Source organism: Podarcis tiliguerta (genome assembly GCF_965153285.1).
Source record: "Podarcis tiliguerta genome assembly, chromosome: 8".
NCBI classification, from domain to species: Eukaryota; Metazoa; Chordata; class Lepidosauria; order Squamata; family Lacertidae; genus Podarcis; species Podarcis tiliguerta.
In genome coordinates, this window is record NC_139541.1 from 38,216,110 (window position 1) to 38,238,457 (window position 22,348).

General features: G+C 46.8%; 2 protein-coding genes across 3 annotated transcripts in view; one reads left to right on the forward strand and one right to left on the reverse strand.

Moving 5' to 3' along the window:
* Nucleotides 1-23: 23 nt before the first annotated feature.
* On the forward strand, nt 24-11,872 carry CHMP1A (charged multivesicular body protein 1A). Of its 2 annotated transcripts, XM_083456543.1 has the most exons (7): nt 24-421; nt 1,728-2,001; nt 5,304-5,398; nt 6,256-6,402; nt 8,197-8,325; nt 9,660-9,847; nt 10,325-11,872. In XM_083456543.1, exons 4-7 carry the CDS (start codon nt 6,343-6,345, stop codon nt 10,344-10,346), a joined length of 399 nt encoding a protein of 132 aa, XP_083312669.1. In that variant the 5' UTR covers nt 24-421; nt 1,728-2,001; nt 5,304-5,398; nt 6,256-6,342; the 3' UTR covers nt 10,347-11,872. The 2 variants fall into 2 exon arrangements, with proteins under 2 accessions (XP_083312669.1, XP_083312668.1); XM_083456542.1 differs by lacking the exons at nt 24-421; nt 1,728-2,001 and having other exon boundaries at nt 5,164-5,398.
* The window catches only part of DPEP1 (dipeptidase 1), an 18,188-nt gene continuing 7,177 nt past the window's right edge, over nt 11,338-22,348 (reverse strand). Inside the window, exons 4-10 of the mRNA XM_083456545.1 lie at nt 21,529-21,679; nt 20,828-20,897; nt 19,632-19,808; nt 18,760-18,844; nt 18,576-18,651; nt 17,417-17,552; nt 11,338-16,733 (exon numbers count right to left, since the gene is read on the reverse strand). Coding sequence (XP_083312671.1) covers nt 16,563-16,733; nt 17,417-17,552; nt 18,576-18,651; nt 18,760-18,844; nt 19,632-19,808; nt 20,828-20,897; nt 21,529-21,679 — 866 coding nt within the window. The 3' untranslated portion in view covers nt 11,338-16,562. The remainder of the gene's footprint in view (nt 16,734-17,416; nt 17,553-18,575; nt 18,652-18,759; nt 18,845-19,631; nt 19,809-20,827; nt 20,898-21,528; nt 21,680-22,348) is intronic.

Genomic DNA, 22,348 nt, shown 5'->3' on the forward strand with positions numbered 1-22,348 from the left:
GCACAGCAGGAGGGGGCTGATTCAGCTCAGGAAACGACTCCTGTGATATCCTCCTCAGGACCCTTTACCCATGGCAATGTATAGGTGCTGTAAGAAAGTACAGGTTTCCCTCTTTTTTTTCTGCCCTCTTTTTCTCTTGGGCTAATTAATGTTTGGCATGTTTTCTCCCATCACCATTTTATATTTATTATATCCTTCTCACCATATTCAAATGATTTTTTCTCTTACATCCTCAGACAAAACCATCACAGGAGAAGTTAGAGAGAAGTCACTCTCATCATGGTTGGGAGGCATCTCCCATAGGCAAAACCTAAATCCCCTTCACTGCACTACACTGGCTCTAACTTTTCTAAAGTGCTCTGACTTTTTTGGAATTTGCACTAGGATGGTTTGGATGTTGCAAGACTCTTGGTGATGATAGGTAAGTGCTATTGGGACAGAGTAAGGGAGCTCCTCTATTTTCCCATTGTGGGTGACCCTGAAGAACCCTCCAAAACTGTTTGTACCATCAAACAGGTCATTCTGCCAAGAAGCTTTTTCTAATATTTAGCTAGAGTGATGGAAAACAAAGATGCTCCATCTATGTGCTAGCCCATGGGTAGGCAAACTAAGGCCCAATCACCTTCTCAACCCAGCCCACGGACGGTCCGGGAATCAGCGTGTTTTTACAGGAGTAGAATGTGTCCTTTTATTTAAAATGCATCTCTGGGTTATTTGTGGGGCATGGTCATTCTTTCACCTCCCCCAAATATAGTCTGCCCCCCTCCACAAGGTCTGAGGGACAGTGGACTGGCCCCCTGCTGAAAAAGTTTGCTGACCCTTGTGCTAGCCCTTCAAAAATTTGGAGATGGCCTCTGAATTGTCTCTTCTCCAAGTTAAACATAACCAACTCAACCTTTTCTCATGAGACTGGTTCTCCAGACACCTCACCATCTTTATCTCCTTCTCTGGAAATGTACCAGTTTATCAATATCCTTCCTCCAATATCCTGAAAGTTGGCCATATGCTTCTTGAAAAGAAAGGTGGTCTTTAATTTCTAATATTAGTAGCAGTAGTTGTAAATTTGTATGGTGGTAGACAGCCCTGCAGTTTGGGTCAAGCTGTCACACAGTAGAGGATCCCACCCAACCTCACCTGTTGAAGACCAGTGCTCTAGTCAACACAACACAACCTCATCTTCACCAGTCAGTAGAATGGGGTTAATTTTGCTGCCGCTCACTTATGCTCCAAAGTTATGCTGCAGTTAGTGTCATACAACCAGCAGAAACATTCTCAAGAGGCAGTCCAAGCACAATGTGCATTGTGCTCTGCTATGAACTGGCTCTATCCATGGCCAATGTCTATTTATCTGGAAAGCAATGGTGCCTGAACACTGAATTCGCTTCCTTTCTTCTCCCCTTCATTGTCTCTTCCTTTTGTATGTGTCAAATATTTGTTAGTTTAAAAGCCATTCTGGAGTAGGAACCAGTCTAGTTTTTGTCCAGCCCTAAATACACTATTTTTATCCTAATTCTTCTATATACAGCCCTAAATACTTGATGATGATGGGAATCATCATCACCGTCAAATAATACGCAACAATAACAACAGCAATATGTAAAAAACAATCATATCGATATGCAAATAAGATTTATATCTGCTTCGTGCTTAAATTACTCCCAAGCTGTGCACAAGCGCTTTTCCCCGCATCTCATCATCTTCGTTTTCTTTCTCCCTCGTTGCCATAGGAACCGCCACCTACGAGCCTTGTCTTGCTGGGCGTGCCCACGAGTGACTTTTTTTAAAGTCTACGCATGCGCCAGCACGGACCCGGTGAGCGAGACTGCGGCGCGGTGAGAAAGATGATGGCGGTCATGATAGACGGTCGTCTCGCGAGGCGTGGCTGAGATCGCGTTCGAGGCGACGCGGAAGAGGCTGGGGAGAGAACCCGGAAGTGGGCGAGGAGGGAGCCCGGAAGTTTTGGTCAGGGGAGTAGACAGAGGAATCAAGTCAGAATGGACGGTAAGGCAGTTCTTTCCCCTTCTTCCTCGGGTGGGTGGGGGATGGAGCGACTTCACATTCAACCCTGATCCAGGGTGTGGGGACTTTGGGACTGGAGCCTTGCCTACAATGGGGTTGGGATAACTGGGAAGGTGAAAGCGGGGTGGGGTTCCTGGGGGTGGGGAAGTGTGTAACAATGAAGCCATCAAGACATGACTTTAGCATTCTCCCACGCAGCCCCCGGCCTTGACTCCCATAAAGAGTGTGTGTGTGCGCATATGCATATATTTATACATTTAAGCACACACCCCTTGTGCATGTGAGCTGCAGGTAAATTCTCTCGAGTTGTTTAGAAGGGATCTGGGGTGGGGATATCTCTCCAGGCTGCCTTCCTGCCTGCCTGTTAGAGTTGTTGACTTTTTCTCTCCCCTCCGCCCCCAGGCTCCTGCCTCACACACATTTGTCAGGCAAAGGTTCACCTATTCAGTTTCTGGCACAAGTGCCTTCCTAGAAAAGGAAGTTGGCAATCTTATTGCCCCCCAAGACAGGGCAGTTAAGAAGCACACATGGGAGGAGGAGGGGAGGTTCTTTTTCTTCTTCATTCAACTAAAGGCGAGTGGCTACTTGACACGCAGGCAAAAATCTATCTGCTGTGTTTGGTATTTTGAGGGAATACTTCCCCTTCCCCATCAAATTGTTCTGATTAAATGTCTGGGGTGTTTGTTTTGCCTGCAGAGTGTGTTTAGGCTAACTTAATTTTAGTCATTTAGTACAACTTGGCACAATTCATGGATTGCATAGGTTGCCGAGTCTGACCACCCTGTCGTATGTCACAGGGTTGGGCTAAATAGTGTATTGGATATGTCTTGTGATTTTGTGGGAGGCAGAGCCAGATGTTTGGCTTTGATCTTTGATATAGCCCACTTTCATTACTCCTGCACTTCACTCACAAATGACTAGGTAATCTGGATTGTGTGGTTTGTTTTAAATATGTGGCACAGAGGTTCCTGCCTAAGGGCAGGGGGTCAAGCAGTAGTTTTCTAACCCATACTAGAAAATATCTATTGGTATTATGATATGCCCCAGGGATGGAGCCCTGTGGACAGAAATGTATGCCTGTGAGAGGCATGTTTGCATTGGCCAGAAACTGATCTTCCCATAAAAATAATTTTAATAATATTTTTATTATATGTACCCTGCCCACCTGACTGGGTTGTTCTAGCCACTCATCTGGCTGGCAGTCCTTTCAAGAGAATCATTTCTGTGAGCCAAATAAGACTGTGTGTTTAGAGTCTTCAAAAGAGGATCCTTTAACAAGCAGTAACGTATTTTCCTCATTTCTTGTATGCCACTTCCTGTTCCTGGATGCCAGACAGGTGACACAGTGTATGAGCCAGTTACCTGGGTGGCATAGTGTTTGATCGATTTTCCCTCACCAAAGAGGTAGAACAGGAGCCTCCAGCTAGCAGTTATCCTCCAGGCAGCTTGAGAGGCCAGAGTACAAAGGAAAATGATTGCTGTGGTTAAAGTTGAGTGTTGAATTCTGGAGAGAGAAAGTGCTGTGGCACTTTGAAAGACTGGCTTACTAGTATATTGTCACATGATTAGTATATAGGCTATAAATGCATGACAGGTCAAGAAGTTGGGCTCCAAGGTGCAATGATTCCTCTTGTAGAACTGTGGGATTGGAAAAATATAATGATTTTTAGCAGCAAATGTAAAAAATGTAGGAGCTAGTTCATTGTATAGAGATGAATGTATTTCATATTCCTCATGTAAAGTTGCTAGACACAAAGTGCTTCGCACAAAGGATTTTTGTTGCTCTATGGGAAGGGTGTATTTAATGTACCCAGTATGGACCTCTTTGGGCTAGAAGGAATGTTTGGGTTGGTGGAAATTTCAGTCAGTACCCTTCATTCTGAGACCTTTTTTCTGAAACCCAACTATTGTCATATTTCTCTTCACAGATACACTTTTCCAGTTAAAGGTGAGTGCTGGACACTATGAAATGCTGTTCCTTGTTGCCAGCTAGGGCTTAACTATTAACCATTATGCAGCAAAGTATAGAAAAGGATGTAAATTTCTTTTTAAAAAATATACTGTACACAGTGCAGATGCTGAATTATTGAGAGAGAATTTATTTATTTTGAAGATTAATACCTTGCCTTTCAAGTAGATGGTCTGCAAGGAGGCTAACAGTCTTCAAGGCAGCTGTATGTGCAATTTGTTTTTAAAAAATCACCATTTTAAAAATGCACTTTTTTCATGGTGAACTTATGTAGGTTGCACCTAGGTTTCTGTCTGGAAGTATTGTCTTCCTTGGACAGAGAAAGCATCTACTTTCTGGAATCGCAGGTTACTAGTTTGTAGTTGTGTATGTGACTCTGGGATGGGTAGCTCCTGGGGACGACTCTAAGTAGTGGAAAGTTTCACTGACTCAGACTAGCTTTTCCCACAGCTCTCCATAGTGCATTCAATGCAGGTGGCTTCTATTCTGTCCTGTAAAATTCATTGATACTCTACAGTATGCCAACCCCTTGGTATTGCTTTTTTGTGGGCCTCAGATTTGTGGACTCTGAATATGCACACAACTTAAAAATTACTCAGGATGTATTGGTCTAAAGTAGGGAGAAAATGGCCATTTCTACCTCTTGTTTCTGTACAAGAGCCCTCCTGGACCAGACCAGATGCCTGTCACACAGCAGCCAACCAGATGCCTCTGAGAAGCCCCTAAGTAGGACACGAACGCAATGACACTCTCATGTTCATGATCCCCAGTAATAGTTATTCACTGGAAGTGATATAACCCTCATGACTAGTAGCCATTGTTATCCGTTTCTCCATGAATTTGTCAAATCATCTTTTAAAGTCATCCAAGTTGGTGGCCAGTACAATCTCTTGTGGTAGCCAGTTCTATAGATGAACTGTGTGATGTGTGAATACCCCCCTTCATCTGCTTTAAATTTTCCACTTTTCAGATTCTTTGGATGACCCTGGGTTTAGTATTATGAGAGGAACAGAAGAAAAACATGATCTTCTTTTCCCACCTCTTACATACATAATTTTACAAGCCTTTGCCATATTTTCCCTACATCCCTTTACTGGTTTTTTGTTTTTTTGTAAACTACAACACCCCAAATAATATAACCTTTCATCATAGGGGAGTTACTTTAGCTACATATGTCTTGTCTTTTCTTCATCTTTTGAGGTCTTGCACATACTTTTTGAGATATGGTGACTAGAAATGTACAAATAGCAAGTTCTTCCCTGTGGATATCTCCCCCTCTGGAGATGTTTTTCTGCCTGCCTACCTACCTACTGAGCATCTCATTCTCTCTAGTTTACAGCCAAGCAGCTGGAGAAGCTTGCCAAGAAGGCAGAAAAGGACTCCAAAACTGAGCAAGCCAAAGTCAAGAAGGTAATGGAAACAAATGCTGGTGATGAGAGTAACTGCCGGATGTCCCTGGAAGGCTGACTGCCACTCCAGTCAGGAACTCCGATAGCAGCATTGCTGCTCTCCCTAAAAGCCTCTTTGCTTACACACTGTGGCTCCCCATTTGAACAGCAGGAACCAGTGTCCCTCCAGATCTTGTTCAGTTCTAACTCTTATCAGCCCCAGTCAGTATGGCCAGTGGTTTGGGATGATGGGAGTTGGGTCCAACAACATCTGGAGTGCCACAGATTCCGTATCCTTGTTTTAATTGTTTTTGTTTTAAGGCTCTGTGTTTCCTGTGTCTCTCTGCTCAGTGCAAAGTTTTGGCTCCCTTCGTTTATCCTTTCTATGCCCATCCTCTCTGTCTTTTGCTGCGTTCCATTTCTGGCAGAGCCTCACCTTCCCCCATAACTGATCTAGTTGTCTGTCTCTGTCTTTAGTAGCTCCATTCCTGAACATGTTTGTCCATTTTCTTGTTTCTTCCTTCTCTCCTGATTTCTTTGTCTAGTGCAGATTGTAAGTAAGGGCCTTTCTGCATTGTGGGCACTACATTGTTGCACCACTAAAAATGGAGAGGCATGGGGCAGTCCTTATTTAGGGAAAAGGTGGGCCTAGCAAGTCTGCGCCATGTATAGAATTCTTGATGTTGGGAGACACTGTTTGAAGGCCACCTTCTTGTTTTGGCCAAGCCATGCGTATATGTTGTCAAGTGTGAGGCAGGTAAAGACGCAGCTGGCTTGAAAGGTTTTCTGGCTGATTGGCAGCACGTTTAGAGCCCCATGCAAGTGCTCTGATTCTGGTAAATTCACCCTGAGCATCTCCCCATTTTTCTTCTGCTCCAGGCCCTTCAACAGAAGAATGTGGAATGTGCCCGTGTCTATGCAGAGAATGCCATTCGGAAGAAGAACGAAGGCTTGAACTGGCTCCGTATGGCTTCCCGAGTGGATGCGGTGGCCTCTAAGGTCCAGACGGCAGTGACTATGAAGGGGGTAAGAAGATGCAGTTTGGCACTGGTGTTGAGTATCCACAGTCTAACCTGGTAGATGCTTCCTCTTCCCTGCTGCTTAAGGCTACAAGGACTTGCCTTTCACATTGGCCATGTTTGCACATAATGTTTACCAACATGGTGTACAGCTTCATGACACCGAATGAAAATCCCCTACTTTGTGCTCACCAAGGTCTCCTGCCCCTCTCATTGCTTTTTAAAAAAATCACATTTTTTACCGTAGGCATTGCTGGGCAAGGTGGGTTGATTTACATTGAGATGATTTAAATCACAGCCATTTTGTGGTGGTGCCTATGCCAGTTTCTCATATTTCCATAACCTTCCCCCACTCCAGTCCATCTGAAAAAGTCCACACTTCACCGTTCGTCAATAACAAACTATGGCTTACTGGGAACGAGCAACAGACTGATGTACTCTCTCAGTCGCACCTGCTTCACCCCTCTCTAGCCAGAAACAACATTGAGCTGGCTGCTGTGTGGTTTAACGTTCAAGCCAGTGCTTGTGTCTTGTTTCTCTCCAAACACACCATGACTGGTAAGCCAAGAGCAAACTTCGGCTTCCACATGTGATTTATCTGGCAAGAAACCAATCACCAGCACCGCTTAGTATGTAACACTAAGCCAGCTGCTCCATGGTTCTGTAAAGGGGGCACAGGGAAGGAACTGGGCAGGATGACTGAGCAGCACGCAGAGTAATTTATTATTTCAGACTATGGTGTACCATTACAACCATTACATGAAAACTGAGCTACATTTGGACCGACAGCCAGCCAGCCAGCCAGCCAGGTGTTGCCTGTCTTGCTTAGCAACAGATTTCTAAGATCTCTGGAAGAGTACTTTTCCAGCCCTACTGCCCGAGATCAATTTAATCCATAATATTAAGCATGTTGTTATTGGCAAACATGCTCATTTGACCCCTGAGTTGCTGACTCTTCCTTATCCCATATTGGTATGTGAGCAGAACTGGCCAGTCTGGTTTGCTCCATTGGAGGCCTGTGGGCTACTTTGGGGCTAAAAAATGTTCCTCTTACCCACTCTGCACCTTTCCACTCCGCCCATTTTTTTCTCTGCTGCTCTCTATTGCCCCCAGCATCTCAATCCTGGCCCCTCTTGACTTTTAGACCTTGAGTCTGGGGTGAAAATGATGAAACAGCCATTAAGGTCTGTCAGCTGAGGACCACCTTGGTTGTGACTTGTGCTTCTGAAACCCTCATTCCCTGCTCATTTGACACTTTCTGCCCCCTGGCCTTTCCTGCTATTGTTGCTCTGAGGGACATGACTCTTAAATCAGTGGTGAAGAACCTCCAGCCTGTGAACCTAGACCTACCAGCCCTGCCCATTTGGCTAATGGAGCTCACTTCAGCCAAGCCATGCCCATCTGCTCTGGAGCAGGTAAAGAGGCAGTGCAGCTGAAATGAAAGCGGGGTTGCAGGCACTGCTGAGCAGTCCTCTGTACCACGTTTTGCAAAGGCTGTTGATCAGCTGGTTGATGACACTTGCAAAATAGAGGGCGGTGCTTTGGCCTGTGCAGTTTGATTTTAAACGCTGCAGGCAGAAACAGGGCACCCGATGTCATTGTGATGCCAGGTGATTGATAGCCCACATGTCAAATTTGGTTTATGGGATGGGGGGAGGGGAGAATGCATCTTGTGGACCAGATTCAGTTTCCCACACTTTATTTAAGTCCTCTTCATGTCCTGGCTCCAGCTCTCTGGGCAATTCCCTGATGGGCTTCTGCTTCCTAAATGCATGATACATTTTCCGGTTCTCTACTGCAGGTGACTAAGAACATGGCCCAGGTGACGAAGGCCTTGGACAAAGCACTCAGCTCTATGGACTTGCAGAAGGTCTCCGCTGTGATGGACAAGTTTGAGCAGCAGGTCCAGAACTTGGATGTTCACACTTCGGTAAGGGCTGTTGGCTGTCCAGGTAGAACAAGGCATCCGTGCCTAGAAAAGCATGAGTTTGACCAAACTGCAGGAGGCAGTGGAAGACAGGAGTGCCTGGCATGCTCTGGTCCATGGGGTCACGAAGAGTTGGACACGACTAAACAACTAAACAACAACAATGCTCTGGTCTGGAGTTTGGAACGTAGGAAGCTGCCTTATACTGAGTCAGACCATTGGTCCATCTATCTCAGTATTGTCTACACTGACTAGCAGCAGCTCTCCAGGGGTTTCAGACAGGGAGCTTCTCCCAGCCCTACCTGGAGATGTTGGGGATTGAACCTGGGCCATTCTACATGCAAATGTTTTACTGATGAGCTATGGCCCCTGGATGTGGGCTAGGGCAGGAGGAAGATGCAGAATGTAAATGAACAGCCCTTTTCATGTGTGCAGTGTGTTGGGTCTGCTAGCCCACTGTTTGGTTGTGCACAACTCTTCCCTGCCAGTGTAGAGGAAGTGTGTGTGTGTGTGTGTGTGTGTGTGTGTTTCCCCTGCTCTCAATGCAAGCTTCTTGTAGAAGGTACTGCTGTTGCCCTTCTACAAATTCCAGTAGGAATGGGGAAAGAGCCCCCTTCATTTTCTGTCCACAAACTGCAAGGGGAAAAGGAAAAGATTGACGGGCTTATTGGTGGATGGCAGTAGCACCTTCCCTTTTTTATTTATATGTAATTTTTATTGATCTCAAGAAAATGAATAGAGAAACTTCAAGTAAACATCATAGAATCCAGCTGCAGATTATACAATACTTAGTACTGACTAGCTCACGGGAAATAATTAAATTATCTTGAAAGTGTCGTTAACAGTTTTGTGTGATAACTAGGCATCAGCAGAGCCCCTCCAAAGCTATGTGTGGATATTGGGAGGGCCTGAGAATTTTAAGTCCATATTGATAAAGAGGAAAAAATAAGAACCACAATTTTTCAAACCGATCTTTCTTCAATTCACTTCTTGCCACTTGTCTGTGTTGTGCAAGATGTTCAGACAGGACTGTCTCCCAGACAATGTTGAACCATGCCTTTGTCGTTATACTTCCAATGTTTAGCAATGAACACCTGAGCCACCACCAAATATTCATCAGTGGGGGTCAGCAGTAGCACCTTCCTGCTGCAGAGATCTCTGGAAGAAGGGGATGTTTTGTGCTGGACACGTGTGGGGGACAGCAGGAGGAATAATTGCCCCTGAGAAGCAGGCCCGTTCGTTGGGACTGCACCCAGTTGCTTCTGTAGCTTTGGGGACATATTCTTGTGTTCTGTTTCCTCCCTCCTTGCTAAGGATCTGTTTTGTGGTCCCCACAGGTGATGGAAGACTCCATGAGCTCAGCCACTACACTGACCACACCACAGGAGCAAGTCGACAGTCTGATAGTACAAATTGCTGAGGAGAACGGCCTGGAAGTCATGGATCAGCTGAACCAGCTGCCTGAGGGGGCCTCAGCAGTGGGAGAGAGCTCTGTGCGTTCCCAGGAGGACCAGCTATCGCGAAGGTTCGTTGCCACCCAAACATGCCCATAATCATTCCTGCTTCTTGGCCAACAACAGAGACCCAGGCCTGGCAGCTTTTAAAATATCTATAGGTTACCATATCCTGGTAGCAAGTAGCATCACTCTTCTCTCCCCAAAACAGCACCACCCATCCATGGTATCAGCTGGTTTTGGGGAGCCAAGAGGTTTTCAAAAATATTTTTAAAAAACTTTATAAAATTAATTTTTAATGAAAAATTAAAGAAAGAAGGAACAACCCAAAGGGACAGTCTCCAGAAATAGCCTGACAAGCACTAAGCATGCTCCGTGGCTTCATAATCTCTGATGTGGCAGGAGGGGAAAGAAGGCAACAATGAACGAGAGCTGTAATATTTTTTTGCAATTCCCCACGGTCAAACCTAAAAATCTAGCTCTTTTCTGTACCTTAAAAAAAAGCCTTCGTTTTTTTCATTTTCTATTTCTCCCGTGTTCCTGTCCAGGTTGGCTGCCCTGCGGAATTAACCCTCTCTACCCCTCCCCCCCCAAATGGACTGTTGCTTCTGCCTTGTTCAACTATGATTTGTGGACTTCCTGCGGGAGGCCTCTGGCCACCCCGCCCTACGGTGATCGGAAGGAAGACTAGTCCCTCGACTCCTCCAGGCCTGCTGTGTTCAGCAATGGACTTTAAATCCTCTCATGGTGATGGCAATTTACTCTCTAAAGATAGTGGCAGCAGCAAGCACCTGTGCATGAACTTGCCTAGGCTTGGCTGGGATGGCGTGATTGGGAGGCAAATTTATTGGAATGGTTCTCCTCCCCACCCCCCCAAAAACACCAACTTCTTTTTTCAGCCCACACTTCCCCTCATCCTCTTGTGCCTGAAAGTCACTGGATGAAAGGAACAGGAGCATATAGCTCTTAGAAATGATTCAGGCAGAGCCCTTGCAAGACTTAAAACCTTTATAACTGGAACCTGTGTCTGGTGTGTGGAGGCAGGTATGCTGTTTGTTTCTCCTAATATCAGTCACTTCCTTGGCTTAGGGCAGCCTCCCTGACCTGCCCTCCAGATCTTTGGACTACAACTCCCATAAACCCCAGCTTCTACATCTGATGGGAGTTGTGGTCCAAAGCATCTGGAGAGCACTAAGTCAGGGAAGGCTGTTTTAGGGGATGACTTGTGGAAATTGGAGTTGGAATTGTGCTACAAAGTGAGCTTGTTGAGTGAATGGATGTGTACTTTTCTCCCCTCCCCCGCCTGTCTGTTTACACACCATTTTGGATTTACACACCATTAAGTGACCTTTGAAACTAATGTTCCTTTATCGTCTCCCTCCATTACACACAGAGAGAGATAGATTCATTTGCTGATTCCACACCCTCTGATTCTTCTGCTGGCCCTCCTAAGAACTCTTTGCTCGTGTTCTGCATTTCAGTTCATCCTTGTCCAGCATGTACTCTTCCTCAAACTTTTGGAAGGCGAACCCTCATGTACAGAGATGCTTGGGTCTTTCCCCCTGATTTGTCATACTGGAGAAGTTTGCCTCTTGGTTCCAGAGCAGCTCTTCCCCCTGCGCTCTCACTCCCCCCCCCCCTTTCAACAAGACTTGGGACCTCCTAATACTCTGGGTGGAAACGGTGGGGCTTAACAGGATTAGGTTCTTGTCTTCAATGGTGTTGCTTTGACCTTTCTGCCAGAGCCAATGTCAAGAGAGCAAGAACCTCTTTGGTCTTAGAGCTCACCTCTCCTGTAAGAAACCACGCTGTTCCACTTTGCTGCTGGTATTTAAAATGAGGTCTCTCTCCTCCCGCCATTCTATCTCTGAAGGGCCTGGTCCTTATGCTTGCGCTGTTCCTGTTCTTCTAAGCCGCACTTTGTGGGGTGGGGTGTGGGAACAGAGGGCGTGTTTTCATTGTGAAAGGCTTGTTGGAAAGGGCTTATGGAGTGCCACATCCTCCCAGCTCCTTCTTGGGAAAAACACTGCTCTGTTTTGCCTTCCTCCACCTCTAGTTAAAAAAAAAAATTAAAGCGAATGCTGTTGTTTCTTTAATGCTGTTTTAAATAAATTACTCTCTGGAAATAGGGGTGTATGGGGTTTTAGGGGAGGGGCAGTACCACCAGGGGAACACACACATCATGCTCCTTTTGGGGTAGTTTGTCCACCTTTGGTCCCCACTCTGCACTCAACTCTCACCTGGGACTCTTAGAAGCAGTCAACATGCAACGGCGGTCACGCCATGGGAACGGCTTCAACTGGGCAGCTAAACCAGGCGAGAGTATCCAATGAGTCTCAAACTCTCAGTAAGTTAGGAACTTCCCCTGCATGCAAAGGCAGGCTCCAGTGGATTGGGAGGATGAGATCAATAGTGGGTCCAATGATCAAGAAGGTGGTTTTTGCATGTGTTGTAGAGGGAAGTGAGGCAGATGAGATTTGTCAATCTCCAATCTAGGAGAAGGAGAACTCTGCTGCCTTGCAAGGTGTCTTCGAGGGAAGAAATGGCTACCCTACACAAATCTGGAGTGAAGTCTCTAAGATGGTTAGATGATGCCTTGTACACCACCTTTTGGCAACTCCTGCAGTCAAGCAGGTGCCAAAGGTATTGCTCTGCTTTCCTTTGGGCCACATCAGTGAGGCCGATAGGGGGGTCTTATGGGCAGCCCAGTACCTCCATAGGCACTGGCCAGGCCTGCACCCCAGGGAGGTCACTTCAGTACTGCTAATGCAGTGATTTTAATTCACCCCTGGAGGTACACTCCATTGTCTCTCAGTCTCAAGGCAGGCAGATGCCAACAATCTCTGGAAATCAGTAGGTGCAGTTAGGTTGACATAGGTTTCCTCACTCTTGGAGCAGGCTGGGACAATGAGTGGATAATCCTGCCCTTGGGGATCATACATAGACGAAAGGAGGGTTACAAAAACTAAGGTCGGTGGCAATGGTCAGCCAGATTAGGCACTGACTGAGAGCCCCAGGTGCTCAGATGGGTCTCCTGCCCTGTCGTCATCCCTGCCTTCCCTGCTGTGGCCCCAAAACTGCTCCTTTTGAACGAGATCCAAGTTTGATTCCTATCCACAGTGTCCGCCTACTATGTTCCATTACTCAGGAGTCCCAATCCTTCCTATTTCATTTTTTAAGAAAAATTGTTGCCACAGGGCAGCTTACATGTCTGCCAGTAGGTGGCCATGCCAGCTGCAACATGATGAAAGAGCAGCAACTGCTGTTCTAGCTCTTATGGCTGAGAATTGGTGTCCGAGGTGAGGGCATGGAATTGAATTTGCAGCTTCCGAAACACAGCATGGCTCCTGACAGTTCTTTCTGGTGTTACGTCCCTCCCCCTGGTCCAAAAAGGTTGGTAAACTCTGTGTTGCTCCCTCAAATTCTGTGTGGTTCTGCATTAATCAGGCTTGCCACAAGAGGGCTCCCTCCCCCTAAGGAACAGCACTGCTTCTTCCTTAGCCCAGCTTTAGATGTGCTTTAGCTTCAGCAGAGGCATGGGGGGGGGGGGCTTCTGGGGTGAATGGCCTGGGCACATTTTCCTTGAGGCAGGGGGCTACTCACACCACCCTCCCCAAGCCAGCCTTGTGCAGCTTTGTGAGGCTGGTATCTGATCGTATCCCATTCTTGGGCACTGCCTGGTCAGATTGTCAAAGCAGTGGCTCAGAATTGGGGCAAATAAGAGACCAACCTGACCCCATCCATTGGCCAGAGAATGAGCAGATGCAAGGAGCTGGCCTCCCCACTCTCTGCTCCCATTGCCTATCACTCTGGAACTGTAGAAACAAGGGGAGAGGATGCTCTGGCTCCATCTGCTAAAGGAACAAGAGCTAGCAATTGCTATTCAAGCACGAGCACCAGCAAGGGGAGATCAGCCTGGCTCTTTTCATACCACAAATGCCATCTTATGCATCTTATTTCTCTGGCTTTAAAATAACATCCCCCCTCATCTACCTTTCCCCTACTCTCATCTCATTTTTATTTTTTTAGTCTTCTTTGGGAAATGGCAACTGTCTGAAAAGTGGAATAAAAATAGCAATAATAATCACAGTTGTAGTCTGTATCAAACCCACAATTCATTCCTAACTCATTTAAAAAAAGAAGCTTCCGCTTCTCGCTCCCCACCCCCCTGCTTGTCTGGAGAATTGTGATCCCACCATTCAGCTCTTTCTTAAGCAATTGGCTGTGCTTCTTCAGCACACAGAGGGCCCTTCATTTAAAAGTGAGTCTCAGGTTAACCCTTACATAGAGTCCTAGGGATATGCTTCATACCATCGGTGTATCTAGCTCAGTATTGTCCGCACCCGTGGTCGTCAACTGGTCCAGACCCAAGTCCTACCTCTGACTCACAACCTGCAACATGGGACCCGCTGTCAAATGTTCATATTTGATTTATACTTAATGCACATTATTAATTCTAAAATAGCAATTCACAGAGCAGTATGCTTTAGCATTGCTACCAAATGAAATGAAGTGGTTGTTACACTTATTTTTAGTCAAAAGGCTGAGAAGCTGTTGAAAAAACCCCCAGGTTTGCATTCTGGGAGAAGTCCAGAAAGCCATAGAAGTAGACTCAAAAGTGAACAGAGTGCCCCTGCTCCGTACGGAGCTTCCTCTCTAGAAGCATAGGTGTAGGGTGTGGGGCATGTGCTTGGCCAGAAATATGTACGTTCTTAAAAATGGCTTGTGCTTTTCTCCTGCCATGTTGCAGCACCCATGGAAATCGATAAAAGGTGTGTGTTATCAGACGAATGTGCCCTAACCTAGACACCATGTGTAGTGTAGTCAGCCTTATCTAGAATCCGGCATGGCAGACATGCTGCAAGCCACCTGGTATAGCCTCTTGATCCACCTGTGGGTCCTGACCGACTGCTTAAAGGGCTGTGGCCTTCACTGATTGGCTGTGGCTCTCCATGGTTTCAGTCAGGTGTTTTCCCTAGCCATACCTGGATTGAACCTGGGACCTTCTGTGTGCAAGGCAGAGGCTCTACAGCTCAGCTGTGGTCCTTCCTCTCATGCTGTTGTGCCCCCAGCAACTGGTATTCAGTGGCGTACCAAGGTTATAATAATGGCCATTAAAAAAAAAAAAAGATTAGTGGCTGTTGGAGCTGTGGTCTAAAGTGCAGAGGATTACAGGCGGATGCCAGGCTCTACAGGGCAGCTTTGGCCCAGTTTCAGTTTTGATATCTTTTCTGCACTGTAAGGCAGACCTGCATCTCATGTGTGCATGCATGTGCCTGCCTGTGTCTTCCTAGCTTGCCTCCTCTCTGCTGGGTAGCAGGCAGGGCTATGCTGGGGCCACAAAAAGCAGGAAATGGCCTCCACCTGCTGCCCCGGTGCTGATCCTCTGGTACACAGAGCCCCTGTGTCGCAGCCAGCCAGCAAACGCAAGCAGGCAGGCTGAATCCCTTCCCAGGTCTGTTTGTGCAGGTGCCCATCACCGCCTCCGCGTCCAAAGACAGGCTGTTCTTGAAATGCCACCGGAAGCTGCTAATGAGCTGCTTGATTAGCTAATTAATTGGCTAATGAGGAATGCTTGGACGGAGGCTGCGAGATGACAGCACCTGCCCGGATGGTGCTTGGCAGCTCTGTGGGGCCCTTGCGCAAGCTACGAGGCTGGCAAGAAGGGGAAGGTGGTCACCCGGGCCTCTCGGCTGTAGTCAGAGGCGACCATGATCTCCCCGGCCTTGCCTGGAGCTCCCCAGCATCAGATTTCAAAAAGGATCCTCTTCTCCGCTGGTGGAAGCTCAGGTGCCTCTTGCCATGTTCATGCATTCGACTCCAAAGAGAAAGGCAGCTGGTCTCCTTTGAACTGCTGTTAAACTTTTACTTGGAGATAGGAGTGTGCTTGGCACTACTGCAGTACAGAACATGTGAGGGGGTCCCCCACCAGTACTTAAGCACAGTGAGGATAGAAGGGGAAAGAGCAGGAGAGTGCTGGAGTAAAGGTTGCTCATGAATGACTCCAGAAAGGAGAAAACGTCTTGCTGGACTGTTGGGAGAGGATGCAAGAATGTCAGAAGAGCTCTGCTGGATCAGGCCAAAGCAGCCCAGTGCAGTCCAGCAGCCTGTTTGCTCAGTGGCCAGCCATAGGGCATAGGAAGCTGTCAAACCACTGGCCCATCTAGCTCAGTATTGCCCACGCTGACTGGCAGCAGCTTTCCAGGATATCAGATAGAGTTCTCTCCCAGCCCTACCTGGAGATGTTGGGGATTGAACCTGGGACCTTCCACATGCAAAGCAAGATGTCCTACCACTGAACTATAGCCCCAGATGCCCAAGGGAAGCCTGCAAGCAGGACCTGTGTCCTATAAAGGACATACAAAGGTAGGGTAGCTGTTGTGATGGCCTCTTGTTTATTTGCTGGACTGCAGCTCCTACCGACTCTGGCCATTGACCAGGTTGGCTGGGACTGATAGGTAACTCAGTCCTTGGTGTTCTTGGAAGCCACACTTTGGAAGGTCTGTTAGGCTGATGAGTCCAGCTTGGTTGCCATGGGTTGGATGGGCATGGTGCCCTTTGCTTTTCAGTTATTGGGGTTGGAGGAACTGGGGCCAAAGCTACCAGACAGGGGGGAACAGCTGGAAACGCATTCATCGATAGTTCAGTTGAATTTCCTAAAGTGTTTGGGCAAGGGCACAGTCTGGTTTGTGGTAGGAGGGATGCAGCAAGAGCCTGAACTCTGGTGTGAACTTTCAACCAATCAGAATCCATGAGGTCACCAAGACAAGGGAGGTGCTGGAGCTTCTACCAGCGCAACATGAGGAGGACAGGGAGTGTGAGCACAGCAGGCAGCAGTTTGGGATGGTCCCCATTGCTAGGGTACCCATAGTCTGTTCGGCATGTCCCCTCCAAGTTCTTAAAGTCGATGGGTCCATCATCAGGAACTATTTTTTCACGGGCCATTGTGTCCCGCACCTACCGGTAATGGGAAAGAAAATCCATTTAGGGTGGCAGTCGATGTTTACCCTACTCACAATAGATCAACCAAAATCAATAAACCTGAGCTATTCATATTCATTACCTTCAGTGGGCATTATATTCATCCCATTGCACGTTGCCTTATACTGAGTCAGACTATTAGTCCATTTGGTCTAGGACTGTCTACACTGACTGGCAGCATTTTCCAGCATTTCAGGCAAGGAGTCCTTCCCAGGGATTGAACCTGGGACCTTCTGCCTGCCTGGCAGATGCTGTACCACTTCTTACAAAAAAAGCTATTCTGAAATGGGATGGTTTTGCATGCAAAGGAAGGAGCCTTATACTGCGGCAGATCCATTGGTCCATCTAGCTCAGTACTGTCAACACTGACTGTCAGTGGCTTTCCAAGATTCCAGGACTTTCTCCCCTCCCTTGCAGTGTCTCCCTGCTAGTGTTGAAGATCCAGCTGCCATTCTGGTGGACTGCTGCGTGTGGAATTGATGGGGTGTGAGCCATCTTCAGATAACAAAATGTCTTGGGCAGGGGGTTAACATAAATAAGGGAAGAGACAGGGCCAAGAGGGGAACAGTCCTAGCAGTGCAAAGCATTATCCGAGGCTCTCTGTGTCCTCCCTCCCAACCCTTCTGCAGACAGAGCCTTGCTGGTTTGGGCAGTCTCACCTGCTCCACACTCTTAAAGACCCGCAGCAGGTTGTTGGTCAGGGCATCTCTCACTTCCTTCTCTGTCCAGTTCCTCCTCAGAAGCTCTGCAACTAAGTCTGGGTATTTGGAGACATTTTCCAAACCATCTGGGACACTATGTGGGCCAAAGAATGCCGGAACAAATCCAAGAAATAAGAGTCAAGAGCTCCCCGCACCCGGCAAAATCTCCTCATTTTACCTCAACAGGAGGGAAGCTTCAAGATGGGGCTGCATCTGAAAGGGTCAGCTCAGTAGCTTCTCTTTGATGGTTCACACACCTTGATCAGCTGTATACCCTTGGTCAGGGTTCAAGAAGCCAACAAGAGACACCTCTGGGAACCCCGTGGCTCTTGGGTTGTATCTCTCAGATAGTTTTGGTGGAGTCATATATGCATATACAGTGGTACCTCGGGTTACATACGCTTCAGGTTACACACTCCGCTAACCCAAAAATAGTACCTTGGGTTAAGAACTTTGCTTCAGGATGAAAACAGAAATCGTGCTCCAGCGGCACAGCAGCAGCGGGAGGCCCTATAAGCTAAAGTGCTTCAAGTTAAGAACAGTTTCTTAACCCGAGGTACAAGTTCTTAACCCGAGGTACCACTGTAATAGACATGCAACCATTGTAGCCTTCATGCTCCCAAGCACCTGTATTTTATTCTCTCTATTTATAAATCATCTCACAGCCAAAGTGGTGTACAATACAAGAAAATGAGATGAAATACAAAAGAGACAGAGTTGAAAAATAATAAATCCATAACAACAATTGTACAATTAATAAAATAAGTGGATCACTTATGGGATTGGGCTACATGATCTTTGAGAGACCTTCCAATTCTGTGATCTATAATTATGCAAAATGTGGACCTTCAATATCTGGGACCATTGTGTCGCCCCACAAGCGTCACTGTAACGAAAAGGGGGCTGAGTACATTTTAAAATTAACTTGCGGGGGGGGGGGGGGTTACTAGTCAGTTACTTATGGTCTCCAAGTGGTCAAGTGAACTCTGATGGGTGAGAATATCTACTATGGCCAGGCTTTGGATTGATTCTGCCCAGGCCAGCCTGACAGACTCAAAAATGGACATATCTGGGGTATCTGATATACCCTTCTATCTCCCCCCCCCTCCGCTGATACCTGGGAACACCATCATAGTCTCCTCCAAAGCCAACTGCCTCTGGTCCAGCAACACGCTTTACGTAGTCCATGTGGTCTGTGGGCAAGAAGTCTGGGAGGTCAACACCCTCACTGGTTTTGTGTGCTTTGATCCCTCCCACCCCACTTCCTCAGGTGCGCCCTCACCCCACCCTCTCTGCCTCACCTGCAACCTGTGAGAGGTTGGCTTTGGAGCTACAGGACACATAGGTGTTGTAGAAGTTCACCATCACAAGGCCACGGGTCTTGTTCTGTAGAAGGGAGGTAGGGGAGCCATTTCAGAGAAAGCAGGTTCCTGGGAAGAAACTGACACTCTAAGACAGGACTGGGCAGGCTTATGGTTTGTGGGATCCACTTTGGGGCTGATGTTTTTATGAGAACCTCCAAGATCCACCAAGCAGAGCCATGTGCAAAATACAGGCCACTTAGAATTAAGGAAGCCCAGGCCTGGGAATTACTTCTGGTATGCAAAAAACGAATTCCTGGGCTTGGAATTCATTCATTCTGACCAAATGGAACAAAAACCCACTCCTAATTGCCCCAAGGTTGCCCCCCGCCCCATTTGAGCAATATTATGTGTATAAGTTTGCTGCTGCTATTATTTAACCCAGGGACTGCTAACCTATTTGGACCAGTGGATACAGTTGGAATTTTGAGAGAAAGTCGGGAGCGCCAGTCACAAAATGGCTGCCATTGAGTTGTGTGGCATAACACAAAATGGCTGCCATGGGGACTTTGGTGTTGCCTCATATCCTTAAGTGTCACTCTACTCACATCTCTGGTACAAGGTCACTTTATAGCAGTCTGCACCGCCCTGGTACCCTCCAGATATTTAGGACTACAACTACCACCCATTTTGTGCTGTCTAAGAGCCATGACACAAAAGGAAAAGGCACTGTGGGGGAGGAGGAAAAAGGCAAGCTCAGGCATTAGTTCTTTGGGCAGGAGCTGATGGGAATTGTAACTATACCCCAAAACAGTTGGAGGGAACCAGGATGACACAGGTTACCTTGCAACACACATCATAATCTTTCTCACCACTTCGCGGAGGACATCGTCTGGCACATTGCGCTGGTGTTTGCAGATGGCATAGGCTGAGGAGTGGCTGAATATCACAGGTGCTCTGGAGACATTCAAAGCGTCTTTCATTGTCTTCACAGAGACGTGAGCCAAATCCACCATCATTCCCAGACGGTTCATCTCCCTGACCAAGCAGCTACAGTATGTGAGGACAAACCCTTCAAACTGTCACTTACCAACAGATAGACGTTCACTGAGTAGACTGTTAAGCTTAAAATCACTATTTTTGGGGGGGAGGTTCCCCCCAAAAAGCTTAAAATTATTGGTGGGTTTCTGAAAAGAAAGGTGAACAACTTTGCGGATGTCAGGAATTTTACTTTTTGAAATATGGCAACCTTACCTTGCTTTGCACAGGTAACTACCATACCTGTTATCAAATTTTTCAAAAGTAGAGGGTCCGTGGCTTTTGAAAAATAGGGGGTCCTAAGTAATTAGCTAATTGGGAACCACTGCCCTAAGTTGTGGAATTCCTTCCCCACAGAGATGTGTCTGGCTTACTCACTATGCAGCTCTCTGCAAATGCTGAACATGTACATCTTTGACAACTGAGGTGTGCATTTTCAGGGCCCACTCTATTCTTGTTAATGTAGCCTGTTTTAACTTTTAAATTCTGAATTTTAAATTGTTGCACTCCACCCTGGGATCTGATGGTGAAGGACAGGTGATGATGATGATGATGAAGAAGAAGAGGAGGAGGAGGAGGAGCCACTGCCCAACAGGGGAGTAGATTGCCTCAGAAGAAATTTTCAAACAGAGATTGGGTGGTCAGGGATTCTTTAGCTCCGATTCCTGAATTGGCCTTGATTATTGTTGGCATCCTTTACAACTCTCCAGTTCTGTGGTTCTATGACGATGATGATATCACTCAAAGCATATCCACTTTCTTCCTATCCTTAGCTAAACCAGGCTATTTTGGGGGGGGGGGGGGTGGCAGCTTGCTAAAGCGTGACAGGGGCTCATACAGTCGTCACATTGGGAGTTGAACCTGAGCAAACAGGAGGGACCACAGCTCAGTGGCAGAGGATCTGCTTTGAATGCAGAAGGTCCAGTCCCTAGCATCTCCCAGCAGGGCTGAGAAAACAGACTCAGACCAAGAGTCAGACGAAGGAATGTCATATATTTCCATCAAAACTTGCTAGAGAGCTTCCACTCACCTTCCCAAATTCAGTCAAGCCATTGTGAACTGGTTCCTCCTCCCGGGTGTCCACCAGCCAGTTATCAGCCCTGCCGAATGTTATAAAAGTTTTGGTTAATACACACTATCTTTTATGCATGTGCATAAGGGATGCATGTAGATAGGTGCATAATCCCAAATATCCCCTTTCTGTCTTCAAATAAAATTACATTCACCTAAAACATCTCCTCTAAACCACAAGACTAAAACAGAAACACAGAGCAGGAGAAAGGCTATGTTTAGCCTTTAGTCCAATAATTATTTTATTGCAATACAATGTAATGTTGTAAATCGCTTTGATATAGAGTCGTACCTTGGAAGTCGAACAGAATCTTTTACGGAAGTCCATTCGACTTCCAAAACGTTTGGAAACCAAAGTGCGGCTTCTGATTGGCTGCAGGAAGATCCTGCAGCCAATCGGAAGCTGTGGAAGCCCTACTGGATATTCAGCTTCCAAAAGAGCGTTCGAAAACCGGAACACTCACTTCAGGAGCCAGAATGTTTGACTCCCAAGGCATTCGGTATGACTGTATTTCTATGAATAGTGGTAAATAAATATTCTGATAAATAAATAAAGAAACTGCATTCTGTGTTTGCTCAGACGTACTTGCCCAGTGCTCTGGGGCTGGGCCCTGATACTGAAAGCAGACTATGCCCTGCCTCTAGCAAAGGCAGCCTTACCAGGGTGTGTTGCAGCTGTGGGTGAGGGTCATGTAGCGCACCCCCAGCTGGTAGAAGGTGCGAAGAACAGCCATGCTGCTGTCTATTGAGTGCCCACCCTCCACACCAATCAGACTGGCCACCCGTCCTTTGGTGAAAGCATTCTGGATACCTGCAAAGAAAACATCTCCTGTGGGCTTCTAACATCAAACAAGATATGAGGAATCTGCAGAGGGTGGGGTCAGGACAGGTGTGGGAGGCAGAGGCACTCTAAATCAGCCCCTTATCACCAAGTAACCCATTGTGGGATTCAATGGGAATATAATCTCTTCAATAGTAGGGAGAATTTTGGCAGGGGCTGCTTCTGTGTCCAGTCCTGGGCACCACAGTTTAAGAAGCACATTGACAAGCTGGAATGTGTGCAGAGAGGGGTGACCAAGATGATCAAGGGTCAGGAAAGCAAACCATATGGGGAATGGCTGAAGGAGCTGGGTATGTTTAGCCTGGGGGAAAAGGAGACTAAGAGGGCTGTCACGTGGAAGATGGAGCAATCTTGTTTCTGCTGCTCCAGAGGGTAGATTCAAAGTACAAGAAAGGAGATTCTGACACGAGGAAGACTCTTTTGATGGTGAGAGCTATTTGACAGTTGAATGGACTACCTTGGAAGGCGGTGGACTCTCCTTTGCAGGAGGTTTTTAAAAAGAGGTTGGATAGCCATCTGTCAGAAATTCTTAAGCTGTGATTCTTGCTTTATTTATAAAAAAATTATATATGGCTGCATCAGTAAAATATATCACATCAGTATACAACAATATAAAAACATAAAACCAATCAATAACAT